Source organism: Aythya marila (assembly GCF_965140915.1).
Source record: "Aythya marila genome assembly, chromosome: 1".
Lineage (NCBI taxonomy): Eukaryota > Metazoa > Chordata > Aves > Anseriformes > Anatidae > Aythya > Aythya marila.
In genome coordinates this window covers 137,956,982-137,979,444 of record NC_139042.1, presented here as the reverse complement: position 1 = coordinate 137,979,444, position 22,463 = coordinate 137,956,982, and the positions used below count along the sequence as shown (strand labels likewise).

Sequence of the window (22,463 nt, the reverse complement as noted above, 5' to 3'; positions counted from 1 at the left end):
AACCTTCTTTTCTTAATTACCTTGCCTACAAGGTGATAGTGTACTGCTGCAGCTATTATCTTTTTCCTCTCTCTCCTGTGGCTGTACCAGTAGCCTTCTGTAACCTCACAATGGAGGTGGATTGAGAGTATCAGATAAAATGCATGATATGCTTGTTCTTCCAGCTAAGGAACTGGTATCTCAGACCCAAGAAGGGAATAATAACTCCTGCCTGTCCTACCTCCAGCTTCTGTAATGCCATATGGTACAAAGACAATGTCCTCTATAAAAATTACAATCTTTATCTACATGGGAGCTATAGAGTATCTTATATAACCACTGCCTAATACTCTTTTGAGGGATGGAAATCTGGGTTGCAAGGTAATCTGACTGTAAGAGTTGACTCAACACCCACAGTTGACTCTAACTGACTCAAAGCACTGATTAGAGATCCCTTAACCTGACACTGGAGAAAATGAAAACCTGAAAAATGTGAAGTTACCATTTTACCAAGAAGACAGATGATAGTGAGGCAGGACTTCTAACAGAAAGTATTAGGAAACATTCTACTGCTAACGCACAGCAGTCAGTTGAAGAATATGACTTTTTGATATGCTGTAGACTTCTATCCAATATACTGTGTGAATGATAAGTTTTCCCATCTTCTTTTTTTTTTTTTTTTTTTTTTTTTTTTTTTTTTTTTTAGAGCAATCAATTTGCAATATGGATGACAAACTGCTACCAAACAGGTGTACAATTCACAGCCTAGACTGCATCACTGTGCAGAAACACTTCACTTTTATTTCTACGTGTATTTCAGTCTGAATGCACTGAATAAACAGATGCTGTGTGTTTGTTGTGCATCATGCAAATAACTGAGAAGGCAGAGTACTGGATCCTTAATACTGTTCTTAACTATAGCTGAAAAGGGTTGGAAGAAAACACTTTTTAACGATGCAAGCACGATCAGCCACATCAGCAGTCTTGTTGGAACCATAAAGTTGACTATTTTAGAAACTGCCAATTATATGTGTACAGTTTAGCTACTGAAGTTACTGTAGTAGTTTATTGCAACAGATATTTTCAGTTCAGTCTAAGACATTAACATGTATTTTAGAAGACTTTAGAGGCACTTCATTTATCACTCACATGCAGTATATTTCTGAAAAACATTTTTTCTTCTTTTTCTCTAGTGTTTTTAGTGTCCTCTAGTGTTTCTTCTTTTTCTTCCACTCATTGTCATGACAGTTCTATAAATATATATTTTACTAGAGATGGTAAATAATTTTGCAAGTTTACTTAAGAGTAGAAAAAAGACCAGGAATGGATGGTCAGAGCTGAAAGGTTTAGACAATATAAATAAAGTTTAAAAATAAATAAATAAATCATAATCTAAATATGATCATCACCCCAAGAATCCATGCTGTTACGTTGTAATTATCATGGATTTAAAGTTATATTAGGATTCGAGATTCAAGGGGAGATTTTACTGAATTTCAATGGTTACTCCAATAGATGCATTAAAAACAAAACAAACAAACAAACAAACAAAAAAGGGATACATCGTGTACAGATGTACAGAGAACAAAGCAAAGATGCAGTCTGTGAAAGAAGATCAAGAATTCTCAGCCAAATTTAGCTGGGAGAAGTTAACTACGTAATAAATGTCTAGAAAGCAACGAAGTAATTTCAGAAATGACAAATGCAGATTAAGTTATAGCTGAACTCTGTGTCAACTTTTAGTTAGACAGAAAACCAAAATGCTATAAAAATCACTTGAAGTACATTGTGCCACAAATATGATAATACACTTAAAGACTAATGTATGGATAAGATGAAAATGGTTCCAAAACTTTTGACATTTCCACGTTGGAAGAAACAACTACACATAGACTTTTCTATAGAGATAATGTAATCTTCCAAAGCAGGAAGTTAAAAATCTTTCACAGACATCTGTATGTCTAATAATTGGCTGCAATAAGACATTTTTATTTTCTCTTAATGTGATGTTTGAATGTTTACTGATATTAATTTTGTTTGCGAATAACTATATGCAATTACAGACAGTTTCAGCTACCAGAAACCTTATTTCTCTTCTATTCTGCTGATTTTCCCCATTACTTTGATCCAACTCTCAATGTAAAAACTGTTTTGAAATACATGGTCCTTATGCAGAATATATGACCTATTGCATACTAAGACATTTTTCTTATTTTTGCCAGTAATGTAAAGAACTAAAATACTATTTTAATTGCAGTACTAAAATATGTAAAGGGGAAACTTTTACTCTCATTTAAGAATTATGTTACTGACCATTTTCCATTATGATTTTGATACATGAATAACAAATAGAGCAATTTTGTACACGTACGGTCTCTCCTGAGGGCTGGCCAAATGCAAAAATGAATTACAGGCAGCTCCTCAGAATTTCAACAACCAGAAGGAACTTGTTGCCTCTCCTCAACAGGGTGGATAAATCTAATTAAAGTGAACTTTTGTTTTATCTAATTAAAGTGAACTTCAAGCATTCTCTTGCAATCTTTACCTCAAATAATTCTAAATGCAAGATAACATTTTCCATCAAAAAATCTCCTCCTAAAATGTTAAAGAATCATAGAATCACTCAGGTTGGAAAAGACCTCCAGTATCATCAAGTGCAACTGTTAACCTAGCACTGCCAAGTCTATCTCTAAATCATGTCCCTAATCACCACATCTATACATCTTCTGAATACTTCCAAGAATGGTGACTCAACTGTTTCCCAGGGCAGCCTGTTCCAATACTTCACAACCCTTTCAGTGAAGATTTTTTTTTCCTAATATCCAACCTAAACCTCCCCTGATGCAACTTGACACCACTTCCTCTTGTCTTATCACTTGGTGCTTGGGAGAAGAAACCAACCTCCATGTCACTACTACCTCCTTTCAGGCAGTTGTAGAGACAATGTCTCCTCTGAGACTCCTTTTCTCTAGGCTAAGTAACTTCAGTTTCTACTCCTGCTCCTGTGGTGGTTTTGCTTGGGTGGGCGGCCAATCTCCACCTCAGCTGCTCTCTCACTCCCCCTCCTCAAAGGGAAAGGGGGAGAAAATATGATACAAAGGACTCAAAGGTTGAGATAAGGATGGAGAGATTGCTAAACAATTATTGTGACAGGCAAAACAGACTCAGCACAGGGAGATAGAAAGATTTATTGCCTATTACTAACAAGGTAGAGAAGTGAGGAACAAAGGAAAGAAAATGAAAACTCCTTCCCCCCATCTGCCCTCTTCCACCTCCTCCCCCTGAGCGGTGCAGGGGAACGGGGGAATGGGGGCTGTGGCCAGTCTATAGCGCTTTGTCTCCGCCTCTCCTTTTTGGTCACTCTCGTCCCCCTGTGCTGTGGGGTCCCTCCCACAGGATGCAGTCCTTGCTGAACTGATCTGGCATGGGCTTCTCACAGGCAGCAGCTCTTCAAGAACTGCTCCAACATGGGTCTGCATCATGGGATCCATCCATCAGGAGCAAACTGCTCCAACTTGGGTCCCCCACAGGCACCAGCTCCTGCCAGGTCACCTGCTCCTGCATGGTCTCCTCTCCATGGGCTACATCTGGCCTGGAATCTGCTCCAGGCCAGATGTAGCATTCTTCATCCGTGGTCTCCTCCATGGGCTGCAGCATGGAACCCTGCTCCACTGTGGGACCCATGGGCTGCACGGAGACAACCATCTCCACCATGGTTCTCACCACAGGCCACAGGGGACTTCTGCTCTGGCACCTGGAGCATCTCTCCCCCTCCTTCTTCACTGACAAGGCTGTTTCTCACTCCTTTCTCCTAGTTGCTGTGTGGCCACTTTTTTTTGTTTGTTTTGTTTGTTTGTTTGTTTTTTCCCCCTTTCTTAAATATGCTTTCACAGAGGTGCAAACAACATCGCTTATTGGCTCAGCTCTGGTCAGCAGTGGGGCCCTTACCTAATGTGAGGCAGCTTCTAGATTCTTCTCACAGAAGCCACTCCTATGTCCCCCTGCTACTAAAACCTTGTCACGTAAACCCACTACAGCTCCTCATACTACTTGCTCTCTAGACACTTCAGATTCACTGTCCTTCTTTGGACATGCTCCAGGGCCTCAATGTCCAGCTTGTACTGAGGGGCCCAAAATTGAACAGAGTATTTGAGACGAGGCCTCACCAGAGTCAAGCACAAGTACTCCCCTAGTCCTGCTGCCCTGATATTTCTGATACAAACCGGGATGCTGTTGGCTTGCTTTGTCACCTGAGCACACTGCTGGCTCTTATTCAACCAGCTATCAACCAACAGCCCCAGGTTCTTTTGCACCAGCCAGCTTTCTGTGAATAATGAACCTTATGTCACTGAGGACCTTATGACTACTTGCACTTTAGGGAACATCTGTAAATGTGCATTAAGGTAAACTGTAGTATTTTCCAAACATTCCAAGTCTTTTCCACAGCCGAGGAAAAATATTTCTAGTTCCTCTAGCTACATGGTAAATACGTAAGCTGACTGTCCTAGCACATACCAACTCCCCACAGAGGTAAGCTCCCACACACCCTTTTGGCTGGACAAAACTGCACAGAAAGCACCTGGTCAGAGAAAGAGGAAGTGGGACTCTAGTTTCCAAAAGTAACCGTAGCATTACGAAACTAATTATTTCTTCATACAAAGCCAGGAGATAAATTTTCCATATTTTTCTTCACTTTGAAATAAGACAGATGTAGTTTATACCAGCTTGCCAGTGATTTTTAAATACAAATAAAATACTGTTGCTGAAATAGGTCCTTAGTTTCTATAATATTGGAAAAAATGATCTATTAAATACTACACCCTCAAATTTCTAACTTGGATATCTGCAATTCTTAAGTGTGCACTTATATTTTGGTAAATATTAGTCAGAGAAATGCAATGTGTAGTTATGCCTCTTCTAAAGGTTATGAGGCACAGCTGCACAAATCATATGGGAACACACAGCAGTACAGTGAATTTCTATTACAATGGTTATATATTTGCTCCCAGCTTCCATCACTTAAATGTAGATGGGATTGCATGTGACAAGTGTCTGTGAACTGAACAAAGGTAAGTCTGTTATTCAAATGATTACTTAAGTCATAACGTGTAAACTTATTTCTTTCCCCTGCAAACCAAGTATGCCTTTTGAAGTCAACTAAAACTGCATACACATAACAGAGAAAATTTGACTGCTTAATATAATTTGTTTTGTTATCAGAAAATAAGCAGTAAACTTTCCTGAAGGAAGATGAATGTCATTCAAAGAGGAAAAAATAAAATTTGCTTGCTGACTGGCTATGTTAATGTAGTTTAGGATCTACATCTATAGGAAATGCTTACCCTAAGTATTTATCTCATTAAGTAAATCTTTGTCATTTAGAACACTTCTTTAAATACCCTATTCATCAGATGAAAATTTATTTGGTAAAAACGCTTTCTTACTTTCTCCTATGTATGCCAACTACAAGAATTCATTTCTTCTGTCTGCACAGCTAATGGTCATAAAAATTAAGACATACATAAACAAAATGGGACCTATCTCAACTATTTTTCAACAATCTTGGGAATCTGGAGAGGTCCCAGTAGACTGGAAGCTGACAAATGTTGTGCCAATTTTCAAGAAGGGTAAGAAAGAAGACCCTAGGAATTACAGGCCTGGCAGTCTCATGTCAGTGCCTGGTAAAATTATGGAGAAAATGATCCTTGAAGTTACTGAAGCACACCTGGGGGACAATGCAGTCATTGGTCCCAGCCAACATGGGTTCATGAGGGGTAAGTCCTGCCTAACAAATTTGATTTCCTTTTATGATAAGATCACCCATCTAGTCGATCAAGGGAAACCAGCTGATGTGATCTTTTTGGACTCCAGCAAAGCTTTTGACACGGTTTCCCATAGGATCCTACTGGACAAAATGTCCAGCATACAACTAAACAAAAACATCATCCGATGGGTGAGCAATTGGCTGATGGGCAGGGCTCAAAGGGTTGTGGTTAATGGGGCCATATCTGGATGGCGGATGGTCATTAGTGGGGTGCCTCAAGGCTCCATTTTAGGGCCAGTCTTCTTCAATGTTTTTATAAATTATTTAGATGTAGGTCTAGAAGGTGTTTTGAGCAAATTTGCTGACACCAAACTTGGAGGAGTTGTGGACTCGGATGAGGGTGGAAAGGCCTTGCAGAGAGACCTGGATAGATTGGAGAGCTGGGCGATCACCAGCTGCATGAAGTTTAAGAAAAGCAAGTGCCAGGTTCTGCACCTGGCTATACGTACAGACTGGGTGACGAGATGCTGGAGAGCAGCCCCGCAGAGAGGGATCTGGGGGTTGTGGTAGACAGCAAGCTGAATATGAGCCAGCAGTGTGCCCTGGCAGCCAGGAGGGCCAACCATATCCTGGTGTGCATCAAGCACATCAGTCAAGGGAAGTGATTGTCCCACTCTACTCTGCACTGGTGCGGCCTCACCTGGAGTACTGTGTGCAGTTCTGGGCACCACAGTACAAAATGGACATTACACTGTTGGAGAGTGTCCAGAGGAGGGCAACGAAGATGGTGAAGGGCCTGGAGGGGAAGAAATATGAGGAGCAGCTGAGGTTACTGGGCCTGTTCAGCCTGGAGAAGAGGAGGCTGAGGGGAGACCTCATTGCAGTCTACAACTTCCTTGCGAGGGGGAGTGGAGAGGCAGGTGACCTATTCTCTGTAAACACCAGTGATAGGACCCATAGGAACAGTGTTAATCTGAGGCATGGGAAGTTTAGGCTGGACATCAAGAAGAGGTTCTTCACTGAGAGAGTGGTTGCACACTGGAACAGGCTTTCCAGTGAAGTAGTCACTGCACCAAGCCTGTCTGAATTTAAGAAGTGTTTGAACTGTGCACTTAGTCACATGGTCTAAACTTTTGGCTAGACCTGTGAGGTGCCAGGAGTTGGACTTGATGAATCTTATGGGTCCCTTCCAACTCACAGAATCACAGAATTTTCTAGGTTGGAAGAGACCTCAAGATCATCGAGTCCAACCTCTGACCTAACGCTAACAGTCCCCACTAAACCATTTCCCTAAGCTCTACATCTAAACGTCTTTTGAAGACTTCCAGGGATGGTGACTCCACCACTTCCCTGGGCAGCCTGTTCCAGTGCCTCACAACCCTTTCAGTGAAGAAGTTCTTCCTAACATCTAACCTAAAACTCCCCTGGCTCAACTTAAGCCCATTCCCCCTCGTCCTGTCACCAGGATGTTCTATGATTCTATGATTCTATGATTCTATGAAAATGCACAATATACAAGCATTGCATTTTGATCTGCTATAAACATGCAGACTATAACATTGAATGAGTTTTTTATAAAGCACTTAATAGCAATGAATAGGTAGTAAATTACTGATGAGATTTATAAACAACTAAATCAGTAGCACTGACAGTAAAAGTAGTGGAACTGAAAAACAGAATAAATTTGTAGCTCTCCATTCCATAAAACTTCCTAACATTTGTGTGCTTTTAAGAGTTGAAAATGCCTGGTTTTGAATAAAAGGCAAATAACATTTCAGGTTTCTTCTACACAATCTGTAACACTGTCCATGTATTTAAAATAAATAAATAAATAAATACGAAGCAGAGCAAAGAATTTCCTGACCTTTTGTCGTGGTTCCGCTCGAGTGGGCAGCCGAGCTCCACCACAGCCGCTCTCTCACTCCCCCTCCTCAAAGAGGAATGGGGAGAAAATATGTGAAAAGTGCTCAAGGATTGAGATAAGGACGAGAAAATCACGCAATAATTATTGTAACGGGCAAAACAGACTCGGCATAAGGAGATAGTAAGATTTATTGCCTACAACTAACAAGCGAGAGAAGTGAGAAAACAAAGGAAAAAAAACACAAAAGCACCTTCCCCCCCATCCACCCTCTTCCACCTCCTCCCCCCGAGCGGCGCAGGGGAACGGGGGAATGGGGGTTATGGTCAGTCTACAGCACTTCTTCTCTGCCGCTCCTTCTCGGTCACTCTCGTCCCCTGTGCTGTGGGGTCCCACCCACGGAATGCAGTCCTTGATGAACTGATCCAGCGTGGGCTTCCCACAGGCAGCAGCTCTTCCAGAACTGCTCCAGATATGGGTCCGTACCACGGGCTCCATCCCTCAGGAGCAAATTGCTCCAACCTGGGTCCCCCATGGGCAGCAGCTCCTGCCAGGTCACCTGCTCCTGCGTGGTCTCCTCTCCACGGGCTACAGGTCCGGCCTGGAATCTGCTCCAGCAGGGGTCTTCCACAGGTGGCAGCCTCCGTTGGTGCAGGGCCACCTGCTCCACCGTGGTCTCCTCCACGGGCTGCAGCGTGGAACCCTGCTCCACTGTGGTACTCCATGGGCTGCAGGGGGACATCCTGCTTCACCATGGTCCTCACCACAGGCCACAGGGGACTTCTGCTCCGGCGCCTGGAGCACCTCTCCCCCTCCCTCTACACTGACCTTGACACGTGCAAGGCTGTTCTCTCACTCCCTTGACTCTCCCGGCTGCTGTGTGGCGCAGCGTTTTTTCCCTGTCTTAAATATGCTCTCACAGAGGCGCAAAACAACATCGCTTATTGGCTCGGATCTGGAAAACAATGGGGCCCTTCCCAAACATGGGGCAGCTTCTAGATCTTTCTCACAGAAACCACCCCAATGGCTCCCTGCTACCAAAACTTTGCCACATAAACCCACTACACCTTTCTAGCAACAAATAGTTGGAAGCATATCTTAGTTTGAAGCACAGTAGTGACCAATTATCTGCTTTGATGACTGAAGTTTTTATAAGACATTTGGAAATATTTTGTTTTTTATTAAATTCAGCCTGACTCAGTTTCTGGGTAATTTACAAGGACACCATCAACATGGTGTCACACTGACACTGACATCTGAAAACTTCATAGCTACTTGTAAGTAACCTCTAAGATGACTGAAACTAAAGAGTATTTGTGAAAACAACACAAAGCATTGTGCTATTTCTCTTACTTTGCGTACTTTTAACTTACTGAACACGGGTGAAGGAGTGATGAAAGATGAAGATGTCTTTCTTTCCTCTGTTCAGCATGAATGAGAACATGGGCTAACTGTTGCATAATAAATGAGTTAAATTCTGCCTTTCCCAGCTCTACATATTTGATAAGACAAATATTTTAGAAGTTATGAGACCTTCCTCACTCTAAGGTAGCCACTGGCAGAGAGGCCAGCAAACACAAAACAAGTAGGAAGCAAATGTGATGGTGACTTTCTTGAACCCTCCCTTACAACAGAGAATTGTAGATACCAGGAAGAATAAAACTTGGTCTGAACTCTCTGGGTGCCATTCTAGTCTGTATAGATGTCTCATCTGAGAAATAGACATACTTGCTTAAATTACAAAGCAATTGAAGTGATCTGATGTCATGAGTTAGGAGCCTAGAAGAACAGGTTCTTTGAATGAGTGAGTGCATGGAATACCACTAGGAAGATATCCAAAATGTTCCAATAGTCTGTCTCGATATTCCTGCTGTCTCAATAAAATAATTGAATGCTTTGTTGTTGCTGCTGCTGTTCTTTTTAAAGAAAGATCAAGGCAGCACTTTATGCTTTCCTCAGAGTAAAGTTGTCTTTTGTGCAACATATGAATCTCAGAAAGGAAGTATTTTGTTGGTTGCAGCGCTAACCTTCTAATGAAAGTTGTTTTGGAAGTGTCTCCTGGGAGGGTTTTTTTTCCCTGAAAAAAACCCTCACTATTTTCCACTAATAAAACTAGTGTAAACACATTATAGCTCCATAGCTTGTAGGATCCACAGCATGGTAGAGGATGGATAGAGAACCAAACTGGGATAACTACAGCAAAGCTCTACTTGCTGCTGCAGTCCCTGACCATAAAAAGAAGACATACAAGATGCATGGTGAGGCTGACAGCTTGGAATAATACCAACTCCATTTGTTCATCTAATCTTTCTACAGCTTTCTATCTTCCACTGAAAATACTTAGAGTACATATGGAGTAAAATTATCGAATTCATAGAAACACTTGTGGTAATTCTCCTGAACACTGGTTCATAACAATGGCGAGACATGTTATCTTCTCTTTCAAAGGAAATCTCATCTACATTGGCTAACAAGATATATGTTTCATTTAAAAATGTATTCCTGACACATCTAGTATTTCCACACTTTAAGAAACAAAGGATAGAAATTACCTTTCAGCCTGTCTTAAGCATACTCATATTCTAGTCTGAGTAGGTTTTTTTCTTTTTGTACTGAATCCCTCATGCTTGTGTTTATTATTCTTTGCAGCAGCCATGTTGATTTGAATGATCCAATAGGTACCGAAAGAAAGTGAATGAGAAATTACAGTATGCCAAATATTAAATAGAACTAAATCAAGTTTTCTATAAAAAGAGGAAATACGGTAGAGTATCCAAAAGATATGTTGCAATTTTGTACACAGTACTATTTAGGTTCCTTTATACATGGTTGGTATGCTGAAGGCACTGAAAAAGATTAAAAATCATTCATGGTTAACTTATTCCCAAAATGTAATTTCATGAATTTTCTACTTGAATATTCTCAGAAAGTAGCTTTATCCATTAAGCTGTGGGGTAAAACTGAGGGACTAAACAATATTGGGAACTAAACAACTGTTGGGGAATAAAATGCATTGAAGAAGAGGATTTATTAATTTTTTTTATGTTGGCTTCAGGAACATTAAATATTTAGAACTTTTGTCCTAGTGCATGGTTCAGTGTTTATAAAACTAGTGCTTTATGGTACTGGTAAAACTTTGGGATTGAAAAGCTTAACCATTTGTATTTCAAATCTTAACTGTGAACAGCTACATACCAATCAAAGGTTAAAAATGGCATTGTAAAAGAAGTTGTGAATCAAAGTTACCTGCAGAGGACTACCTGGTTCCTGTTGAAAGATGATTTTTTTTAAACATAAAAGAATTAAGACAAAATAATGATGTACAGATAGAAATAAAAAAAATTGCTGGGCATCTCAGATGGCAGGTGGAAAACAATTTTTAATTTCTCTTCAATATTAGAAAAAAATCAGGCAAGATGGGCTCTCACCTCAGGAGAACTAAGGTGAAACCAAGTATGTGATTGACAAATGCTCAATGGACATAAATGCTCTTTATGTTCCTGCATCTACTTATTTCTGCCTTTAATTTTTAAGATAGTAAATCTATATAACCATTCAAATTAGTCAAAATTCTCTCAAGCAAAACTTGACCTTAGATTTCACTTATTAGAACAGAAATTCCTAGGCTAAATATATCTTTTCACTAGTTTTCTACTATTTGAATGAAGACAGAATGTAAGCTACACTCTCCTCTTCCTGGAGACTTAGTTCAAAATGATTCAGGCAAGCATGAAACATTGGTAGAAAAGATGCCAATAAAGAAATCTGAAAAATATAGGAAATAAAGGTTTCTGCACCAAAATCTTATTTCATATCACTGAAACACTGGATCTAATTTATTTCATATTAATGTGAAGTTACCCTTTCAGAACTCCGTTCAATTATTTATTTGACAGTACTGGAAATAATTATTTTAGAACACACAGTACAAGTACTGTAGACATTAAAAACTCAACCACAGGAATGGAAAAAGAAATTAAGGAAAAAGGGAAAACTGTAGAAATGTCTCACAAAATCTTGTATGAACAGGTAATCACAAAGAGAAAAAAAAAAATCCAAGTAATTCAATTATTTAAAATGTCAAATATCCCAACAGTCAAATCCTCAAGATGGATAACTCTAAGAGTATGACTTCCTGTGTAAAAACTAGGAATATCCAATTAATTTTCTATGTTCCAGGATAAAGCTGACATTTTTGAAGCTGTTGTATTCACACTAAAACTAAACTGGACCTTTAGCATTTATTTAAATGAGGATACTTGAAAAAGTCCCTTATGCAAAAAAAAAATAAATCATAAAACACTTCAGTGATGATTAAACAAAGAGTTTCAAAAACAAACAAACAAACAAAAAAACCCACCAAACCCTTATGCAATTATAAACTATTACACTAACACCCCATTATATAAGAGGATAACATGTAGAAAGCCAAAAAGCTCTCTACTTCATGGCAACATTTTTTATGGTTCTGTACAGATGCACACAAACTAACAAAAAATTATTACAGTACTATTTTGTCTCCTGGTACTTTTACAGATATATAAAATGTGCAGAATTAACAACTATTGGGAAAGTAATAACAGCACTGCAGGACTCGATGACCCTTTACTAAAGCAAACAGTAAAGAAGCAGAGGTGGGAAGTGATTGCTTGAACTTGTGATCAGAGGATTAGGCTATAGAACACATTAGGCAAAAGCAAGGTGCACTCAACCACGTACAAGCCTGACCCCTAAAACATTCCTATTTGAATGATGAATTCATAAAATAATAGTTTCCTACTGCTGCTCTTGCCATGAATTGGAAAAAGATTATGGTAAGTGTTTCAAGATAACACTTCTGTGACTACTTTGGAAATGGCAAAATATTGGTTTGAAAACCCATGAAGTCCATTCCAATCTTTTAAACAGAAAATTTGGTTATAAATAGAAGTGCATTCAGGAGCCAATCTGAATGCAAAAACAGAGGATCTGACTCAGAATGATGAGAACCCACAAAGCCATTGCTTTATGGTTTTAAACAATCCCCAGACTTGTGAATTATCATATTTTAGTTAGCAATTACTAAACTGTTAAGGCAATTTTTGTGGTATATGGCTAAGCTATGCATTCTTGCTTCAATTTTCACTGGTGAAAGACTAATCAGAGACTGTGATAGAAACCTTAAGTTCATTTTTGAATCCTGAGATGCAGCAGGTTAGACTGTTTCAGGACATGTAATTCATACCTGTCAGAACAAAGAAGGTTTGAATTTGACCTTAAAACCACCTTTAAAATCAATTTAAAATCAAATACTAATTTGATAAAAAATCCTGCTGTTCTTCCACTTTCCTACAAGAACTTATTTTAAAAATCTCCATCAGGAATAATCACAATATATATTTATATATAAAGAAAAGAAGAAAATCAATAAAAAAGGAAGAAATCAAGAAGAAAAAAAGAAATCAGTAGGCTTATACTGACAATAGTACTACCTCAAATTTTTCAGTGTACTAATTTGGTACTTCCTCATGTTGGGAAACAACTGATTTTTTATTTTTTGGGTATAAAATACCTCCAGAAAAGTGAAATCCATTTTCATTTCAGTTGTTAATATTAAAATGTGACAGGTCCTCTTTGAAATTAATACTTTTAAAGTAATTAGAACCTACATGTACACAGGAATATAAATGATCTTTTCCTGGATCTCAGCAAGTTCACATCCTCAGTTTGAGGCTCATACTGAAAATGGCATTCTGAACATTGAAAATACAGCAGTGAACTGAGTGTAATAGCACTTCTATATTCTCCATGTTCTTTCCTGACACCAAAATCACTTTTTTTGCCAATATTTTACAGATCATAATACTTAATGTAAACAAGATCAGAGTATAAAATAAAGCATATAAGCATATATTTTTCAGGATCAGGACTATCAGGATATTTTCTGCTGGATAAACCACTTGGACAACTAGCCCAAAAAGTCACAGGTGAGTTACTTTTCCCTTCAAATTTATTGCAGGGGACTACAGCATGTTTTTTGTTTGTTTGTTTGTTTTTCCTAACTACTGTAGAGCAGTCTTTTTGTGCATGACAAGGTTAGTGATCCTAGCATTTGCAACTGACAGGAAAGAAAACACAAAAAATCAAAGAAGCTAATTAAGCATATATGTTAATAATATATTCAATTCCTATCTTTTTCTTCATTTTACATGCAGTTAAAGTATATAAAGTCTCACAGAAATTATTAAAGGAATGTATAATTTATATAAAAATATTTACTTGTCAGTATGTTTTACTGCTAGAATGCATCTGGATCCCTGCACCATTTCACCGGTTAGAAACAGAATGTGCTGTGTAACTACCTAGCTACATTATTTCTCAAAATATCTGGATAACACTGGATAGAAAATTCACTTCTGTCAATCTTTGAAGGCTTTTTGGAATATTTTAATATTGCAATAGTGTTTTTATTAAGCTGTTTTTTTGCTTTCTGTCTGCAATTTAATAAAAAATCATCTCAGCTATGAGATATATAAGGCAACTCTTTCAGGAACTGTCTTTGTGGAACAGCAGGCACTAGACTCCCTACATAAAAAGAAAAATGTGTAGTTCCATACTGCAAATTTAGGAATGGTTTCATTACTTCAAAATAAGACTAAGATGGACCTTAATGTACTTCAACATTGATTTTTATTTATTTATTTATTTATTTATTCAGACACTGCTTTCTTGTTGTTTTACAACTTGTTTTCAAGCTTTTTCCCTGTTCAGAAATTAACTCTTACTCCTGTTAATCAACTGACTTGACTTCTCTCAGACCGGTGGAATCTGATAAATCACTTGTCTGCCTTACAACAATGCCTGTCTGCTACTCTACAGTTTCATAGGTTGTTGCATCTGGTGTAGGTTACACCTAGTTTTTTTTTTCTCACAACTTGGATCAGTGAAGGGAGACAGTGTAAGCAAAAGACTATGACAAAGGTGTTGTCCAAACATTATTTTATATACAATGCTAACATACTTGTCTTATTCTTCTAATACAAAAGTAGAATACTTTCAACATACCTCCATAAAGTCTGTCACATAATTACACTGCACAAAGGAGCAAACAACCAATGTGAAAGTTCCTTGGAATTGCTTATAAAACTCACACTGTGGGACAAAGATATGTTTCTGTTCACATACTTCACAGCTATCAAACGGAACCAGAGTGTTCATATGATGGGCAAAGCCCCACATGAAGTTCATATAAGAAGCCTTTCTTTTATATATATATTCCTAAAAGAGCACTATGTACTCACTAATCAAATCTTTAATCAAAAATATTAGAGAAGTAATACAGTGTCAGGTCACCTGCCATGCCTTTGTCTCTTAGTCCATGGATAACATTTTGGGAACTGCAATATTAGGCTGTAGTTAAACTACCATTAAACTTTATTTCTTACCACTAGGTCTCTACTTCTTGTCATGTCCTCCAAAGAGTAAATAAATATGTTTGTCCACATACACACACAAATAAGTGCCTACATACGGATGTGCAAATGTATAATATCACATCAGCATCATTGAGGAAAAAAACCAAATAGCTATCACACCCTGAAACCCCTTCAGATATATTCAGTGTGAAAACAAACACTAGAATTCTTAGAGACAATGCAAAAATGTAAAAGGCTTCTCACTCCAATCAATAACACAGGCACAGTGAGTCTGAATGGCTGGCCTATGCGATTTATTGTATCTTGGAGCACTTAAAATGTGGGGGCCTGTCACTGTACTGGCTATTTTTGAAGCAGTCAGATGAACAAAGACCACAATGCAAGCCCAGAGGTGATAGTTTATGAACATCAAGCCACAAAAGACAACACTGGCAAATGAGTTAGCAAATCTTGGGTGTATGTCAAATGGGACAGAATGCTGATACTCATGGACAAGTGCTTTCCTAGTGTTACTTCACTCTCTAACCAAACTGCAAGATATTGCTTCCCCCTACATCTAAGTCATCGAAGGATATAGGTAGCACCCAATAACGTACTGTAACTATGCACTGGATATAATCTAAGAGTAACATTTATTTTATGATAATTAAAAGTGAACGTAGTAGATTGCTATTTAATCCTACTTCAGTGCCTGTCTTCTTTTTTATTTGTGTGTATCTGCATTCACCACCACCACCCCATTTTCCCTTACATCATCAGAAAGGTGAAACATTGTTTTGCCTTCCTGATATTTATGTTCAAAAAAGGACCTATGTACTACAAGGTCAAATAAACTTTCAGGAAATTAATAAAGATAATTTTCTGGACATAATGTGTGTGTGCCTTTGCTGAAAAAAGCATGCCTGGCTATTAGCGGTAGCAAGTGTGTTCAAATTTGACATAGAAGGGTTCTTCAAGGTGTTAAGGTTTATATAAACCTCTACAAGTCTGATATCTTTCAAAGATATCTTTCAACAGATATGTCTGTCTTACTTTATTTCAGGTTTGAAGCACACTTGAGAATAATTGTGGTTATGAAGTAATTGCAAAATAAAGGGCCAAATTCCTGTGAAAATTCCTTCACATCTTAGATATCCAGATTCTTAATATGTTACTTGTAGCAACATAGAAAACATTTTTCTAGTATAATATTCATTGAAAATGCAATAAAGAAACTAAAGCTAAGACTGAAGTATATAAATTGAATCATTGTCAATATAGTTCATATATGGTTAAAAACTTGGGATTTTATTTTAAGTATAAAAAAGCACAATGACAATGTATTGTCCATCTTTAATTTATTGTCTCAAACTATATGTTGCCTTCAGAATTTCCTTTCTATTTTTGTTTTGTTTTAGTTTGCAGTGTCCTTTAATGAGAGGTGAATAATTACTGACATTCTCCGCTTGATATAGACACTTTGGCATTCAATAACATTAAATAACATTTGTTCTTATCTTAGGCATTTTAGCATGATGATATTGTTGCTTCCATTTCCCCCTCCTAACTAACTTTTATGCTCCCAAACTCTCATTTTTCATATAACCCTCCCCCCGCACAGACACTTGTCAGTTGTTCATTTGCCCATGAGAAAATACAGTCAAAGAGACAAGTTACCTTTTGTTTCACTGATACGGAATGTACCTCATTTGTGGACAACAGTGTCAAACATTATGTGTAAAACCAATTAGATAAATAATTCAGAGTTAATCTGTGAGCAAGTTTGAACTAGGGTCTTCATAGCTCCACCATAGGTATGAATAAATTTTATGTATATGACATTAAATCACTCAGAAATTTTATGAAACCTAAGACATTTAATTTCCTCAACTCTAAAAAACTTCTGTTACAAGCATACTGATCAGGAAAGAAAAGGGTTGAAAAGTACTGTGTAAGAATAAAGGAATATCAATTTTTTACTTTTTTTTTTTTTTTAAAGTCACTTACTACTACTTCAAAGAATCCCACACATACATACTATATGTTAAGTGACTGTTAAAGTGTATGTTGGATGCTGAGAAGCTGGATTTGTTAAATCTCCGAACTTGTAAATCATATGGTGTCTTGGCCTTCAAAAGTAACCACTATTATAGAAGTAGCATAGCTGGACTACAACTCAGGTCAGTTCTGGAACTGCATCAGGAGATTTCTAGTTTGTTTTCCTTGTTATGTTGACATATATATTATGTTGACATGCATGATCTCTACAAATAATTATCAATCTATTTTTAAAAAGACTCATTCACAGTCAATTCCTTCTAACACAAAGATCCAAACTAAGTAAATATTTACTGTTACATATAGTGTAGTATAATATTGGACTACATGTATAATGTACTGCAAAACTTGTGGGATTGACAGATCTAACTTTTATAAATTGATAAACACTTAACCACTGCTAACCAGGTTATGCATGTAATAGCATTGTAGCCATGCTTGAAGGATTCTAAAAACTTGTTTTCAAAACAATGATGAAATGTACAATGTGTATGCTACCTTTGCAAGAGCACAACTGAAACTCTCCTCATCATTCAGTAAAAAAAAATAAAATAAAAATAATTAAATCTCAGCCTAGGAAGAAAGTTGTGTTCCCTGAGTCCTTTCTAGAAATTCCTTCCATAGGCTGATACTTTTTAATATAGTTCATAAGGTATATTTTGTACTCTGGCAGGTACATGGGCTTTGATCAAGATCCATTTACTCTGTCTCTTTCTTTTTACTCTTTTATATAAGCTATTGTGCCTAATGATTTGGAGTCAAAAACATCTTCCACTCTGAACTTAAATACACAACAAGTTCATAACATCAGTGACAGGATCAGGGACCCCAGATCCCCTGAGCTGGAGAATTGTGACTGTGTGAATAATAAACTCCCAGCCCAGCCAATCCCAAACTTGTCACCATCTGGATGCATGTAAGTCTATGGGTTCCAAAGGGATTCATGCAAGGTTACTCAGGGAGCTGGCAGATGTCATTGCAAAACCTCTCTCAATTATTTTTCAAATGTCTTTGGAATCTGGGGATGTCCTAGCTGACTGGAAGCTGGCAAAAATTATTCCAATTTTCAAGAAGGGAAAGAAAGAAGACCCTGGTAATTACAGGCCTGTCAGACTCATTTCAGTGCCTGGTAAAATTATGGAGAAAATTATTGTGGGAGTTATTGAAAAACACCTGAAGGACAATGAGGTCATTGGTCACAGCCAACATGAGTTCATGAGGCAAAGCTGCTACTTAGCAAACCTAATTTCCATTCCATCTAGCTGACCAAGGGATGCCAGTTGATGTTATCATTTTGGATTTCTGTAAAGTCTTTGATACTGTTTCTCACAATATCCTTCTGGACAAAATGTCCAGCATACAACTAGAAAAATGGCTTGGATGTTGAAGGTGTTTTTGTTTGCAGATGACAAACTGGGAGGAGCTGTTGACTCCATCAAAGGTGTAGAGGTCTTGCAGAGACATCTTGACAAATTGTTGGGCAATCACCAACAATATAAAGTTTAACAAGAGCAAGTGTCAGATTCTGCACTTGGGAAGAGACAACCCTGGCTATATGTACAGACCAGGGGACGAGATGCTGGACAGCAGTCCTGCAGAAAGGGATCTGGGGGTTTTGGTCAACAGCAAGTAGAATACGAGTCAACAGTGTGCCCTGGCAGCCAAGACGTTCAACTGCATCCTAAGGTGCATCAGACACAGTATTGCCAGCCAGTCAAGGGAAGTGATTGTCCCGCTCTACACTGCAATAGTGCAGCCTCAATTTGAGTACTGTGTGTGATTTTGGGCACAACAGTATAAAAACGAAATAAAACTATTAGAGTGTCCAAAGGAGGGCTATGAAGATGGTGAAGGGTCTAGAGAGCAGGAAGGATGAGGAGCAGCTGAAGTCATTTGGTTTGTTCAGCCCAGAGCAGAGCAGGCTGAGGGGAGGCCTCATGGTGGCCTGCAGCTCCCTCATGAGGGGAGCGGAGGGGCAGGCGCTGAGTTCTGCTGTCTGGGGACAGCGATAGGACTGGAGGAAATAGCAGAAGCTGCAAAAGGGGAGGGTTTTTTTTTCAGTTTGTTTGTTTGTTTGTTTTGCCAGGCTTTGACCCCACATACTTTTAATATAAACAAGATTATAAAGGTATGGTGTACCTGCAAAGGAGTAATAAATGATGTACAAGTCCACTTATATACAAAGGAAAACTTACAGAAACTCTGCAGCAAGTAACTGAAGACTTTTTCTTTTGTTATTTCAAACAACATATAGGTTTATTTTAACCAAAATCCCATTTATTTTTCTCCCAGATACAGCTGAAATAATCTGATCTGGGAAATCTAGACAATCTCACCATCAATTCAAAATTGTGTGATCTATATATCAACAGTGAAGAGAAACATAGAATCATTAAGGTTGGAAAACACCTCCATGATTATCTGGTCCAACCATCCCCCTACCACCAATGTCGCCCACTAAACCATGTTCCCAAAACCACATCCAACTTTTGCTTGAACATCCCCAGGGATGCCACCACCCCCCTGGGCAACCCATTCCAATGCCTGACTACTCTTTCTGAGAATTTCTCCAAATTTCCAATCTGAACCTCCCCTGACACAACTTGAGGCCATTCCCTGTAGTCCTATCACTAGTTACCTGTGAGAAGAGGCCGACCCCCAGCTCCCCACACCTTCCTTTCGGGTTATTGTAGAGAGCAATAAGGTCTCCCTGAGCCTCCTCTTCTCCAGACTAAACAACCCCAGTTCCCTCAGCCACTCCTCATAGGACTTAGGACATAGACATAGGACTCTGTACTACACAGACTAGTTGAGTTGCAATACTGGTCCTATTAACTAAGTTATTTATTATACTAGCTGTTCTAATATGAGATGCATTTTCACTTTCCCCAGAGCTCATCCTCTGTAAATGACTAACTTAACATATAAACAAATTCATTACGGACAGTGTTTTCCCCTGGACATCTATTTAAATGTCTTTCCCAATAAGACCCACGCTGCTAAATGTAAACTTCTCCACCCACAATAAGAGAAGAAGAGAATTCAACCAACATCTTGAACTACTAGTAGAGTGAAACTTCTGACGTTAAATACTATTTTCCACAATATTATTCAGCCCATAATAGCAAGGAATATAACAGACCAAAGACACTACCTCATTCTGAGGACAATGATACCAATTAGATTCACAATTAGTAATTTTGTTTATGTAGAATCCTTATGATTATAATTATTTTTAAAGATTCTCAAAGGGGAGGAGTGTGTTAATTTATTTATTTTATTCTCCTGGAAGTGAATCAAGCTTATAAAGTTACAATTGATTGCTTATGTACAAACATTAGTCTGCAAGTATACATCATTAACATAGCTGAAACCATTTCAGAACAACACAATATTTTTTAATAAGACCAATGTACTGGATATAAATCTTTCCCCACTGAATATCATATATTTTCAGGCCCTCATATAGTATGGGTAAAGAGGAAAAGTTAACCTTTGTTTGCATACAAACTGCAAAATGAAGCTTATCTGTGAACATAAAACAGCATGTTATTGATACTGACCTCTGATCACAACTTGAATTTGACAGACTGCATTTACAACCCCATCTTTAAGTTACTGTAATAAGAAATACCACAGATTTCAACTGTTTCATTCATTTCTGCTTTTTGATTTGTCATTAACTTATAAGTCTACAAATATTCATGAAGAACTTTATTATACTAACAGAAGTTGTTTGAAAAAAGTAGTGAAAAATCTGAAGATAAAACTTCTGTTTTTCTGTGCATTTCAAGACAAGCTTCAGGATTAATAAACTTCATCAATTTCTCACTTCAGGAAATAAAACCCGTTAGCCACTGGTAACTTACCCTTTTCTGCTCTTTAATATATTCCAGCAGTTCCTCCCTTGTCCTTTTCACAGCTTCTTCGATTGCCTTTTCACTTCGTTTTTGCTCCTCCATTAATGCTTCCTTGACAATTTCCTTTGTGAAAGGAAAACATGTTAAGTGTAAATATTACAAGTATTTCACAAATATAATTCAGTTCATCCTTTTCTTTCCTACTGGAAGTTTATCATTACTTTTTTTTTTTTTTTAACTATAATAGTTACTTCCCTGCCCCAAATTAATATGACACTAAATCAATTCTGATTGAGTACTAGAAGTACAATAAAATAGAGAAAGCCGGGAACAACTTAAAACACATATATCACCTCCAATACAACTTATTTGCATAAGTTATCAGCTAAGGAAAAATTTTCCTGGACTAAACTCACTGTCCTAAAGATTAAGTCCCGGCATCCCAAAGTCACTCATGAAAGAAGTAACAACAATATTTAGCCAAGAGTTTTGTTTTCAAAATTCAGGAACATGAGATGACAACCAAAATTCCTGAAACACACAAAAGGTTAATATCATAAGAAAATTAGACAACATCCAGTAAAAATAATGACACAGTATGTGTTAAACTATTTGGATGAGGAAAGAGAGAGAGGAAAGGAAAAAGGGAAAAGAGAGGATTATTTATTTATTTAAGACTAATCAGAAAAATCACAGGATTCACTGTACATTATCTTTGAAAGTGTGGATACAGAATAATAGATTGAATAAATAGTGGACCTCAGCTGAAATTTCATATCTGAGATAGGGCCTTGGGAACAGGTAGTTAGAGTTCACTTGTTTGATTGATTGAAGCAATTTTTACTTCTCAGAAGCCATTTGTGATGCATTTGTAATTCCTATGCTTTTACACTAGACATTCAAAAGTGGATGTAGCAGAAATACTATCAGTGCACCTGCAGAATGAAGCAGGGATGTGATGTACTTCCGCTACTCAATATCAGCAGACTTAAGCTTTCTTACTGCATTCACTGTTAGTGAATAAATAGTAAGCTGCCATCAAAATTTAATAGGATGGAATTTATTTATTTATTTTTATAGAAGAGAAACATAACAATATAGCTATTCAGAAATATTACTTTAGTTTCTTGGTTTTTTTTGTTTGTTTTTGTTGTGTTTTTTTTTTTTTGAAAGAAGTTCTAGTCCTTAAAAAATACAGAAGTAAAAAAAAATTGAAACCTGTTTCAAATGCTCATAGAAATTATAAGGTTATCACATTTTTTCTTCTACAGACCACAATTCATATCCTCAATTCATATCAGATATGATCCAGTATCAACTAAATCTTCTATCAGAATAATGTTTACTAAGCAACACAGTTTGTACACAGAAAGCAAAACTAAAAACAGGTAAAAACAAACAAAACACAACCCACCCACATTTTGCTTCACTTCAATAAAAACATAAAAATAAATGATGGATTAATTTATTTTTTAGATTTAATTATTAACAGGCATTCAAGCTCCTATGTCAGAAGGACTAAGTCTACCTTGTACATATGTTGTCTG

General features: G+C 37.6%; 1 protein-coding gene across 1 annotated transcript in view; it reads right to left on the bottom strand.

The window, feature by feature from the left end:
* Positions 1–22,463, bottom strand: part of CCDC91 (coiled-coil domain containing 91) — a 164,766-nt gene that overhangs the window by 15,975 nt on the left and 126,328 nt on the right. Inside the window, exon 13 of the mRNA XM_082751909.1 lies at positions 20,926–21,039. Coding sequence (XP_082608035.1) covers positions 20,926–21,039 — 114 coding nt within the window. The remainder of the gene's footprint in view (positions 1–20,925; positions 21,040–22,463) is intronic.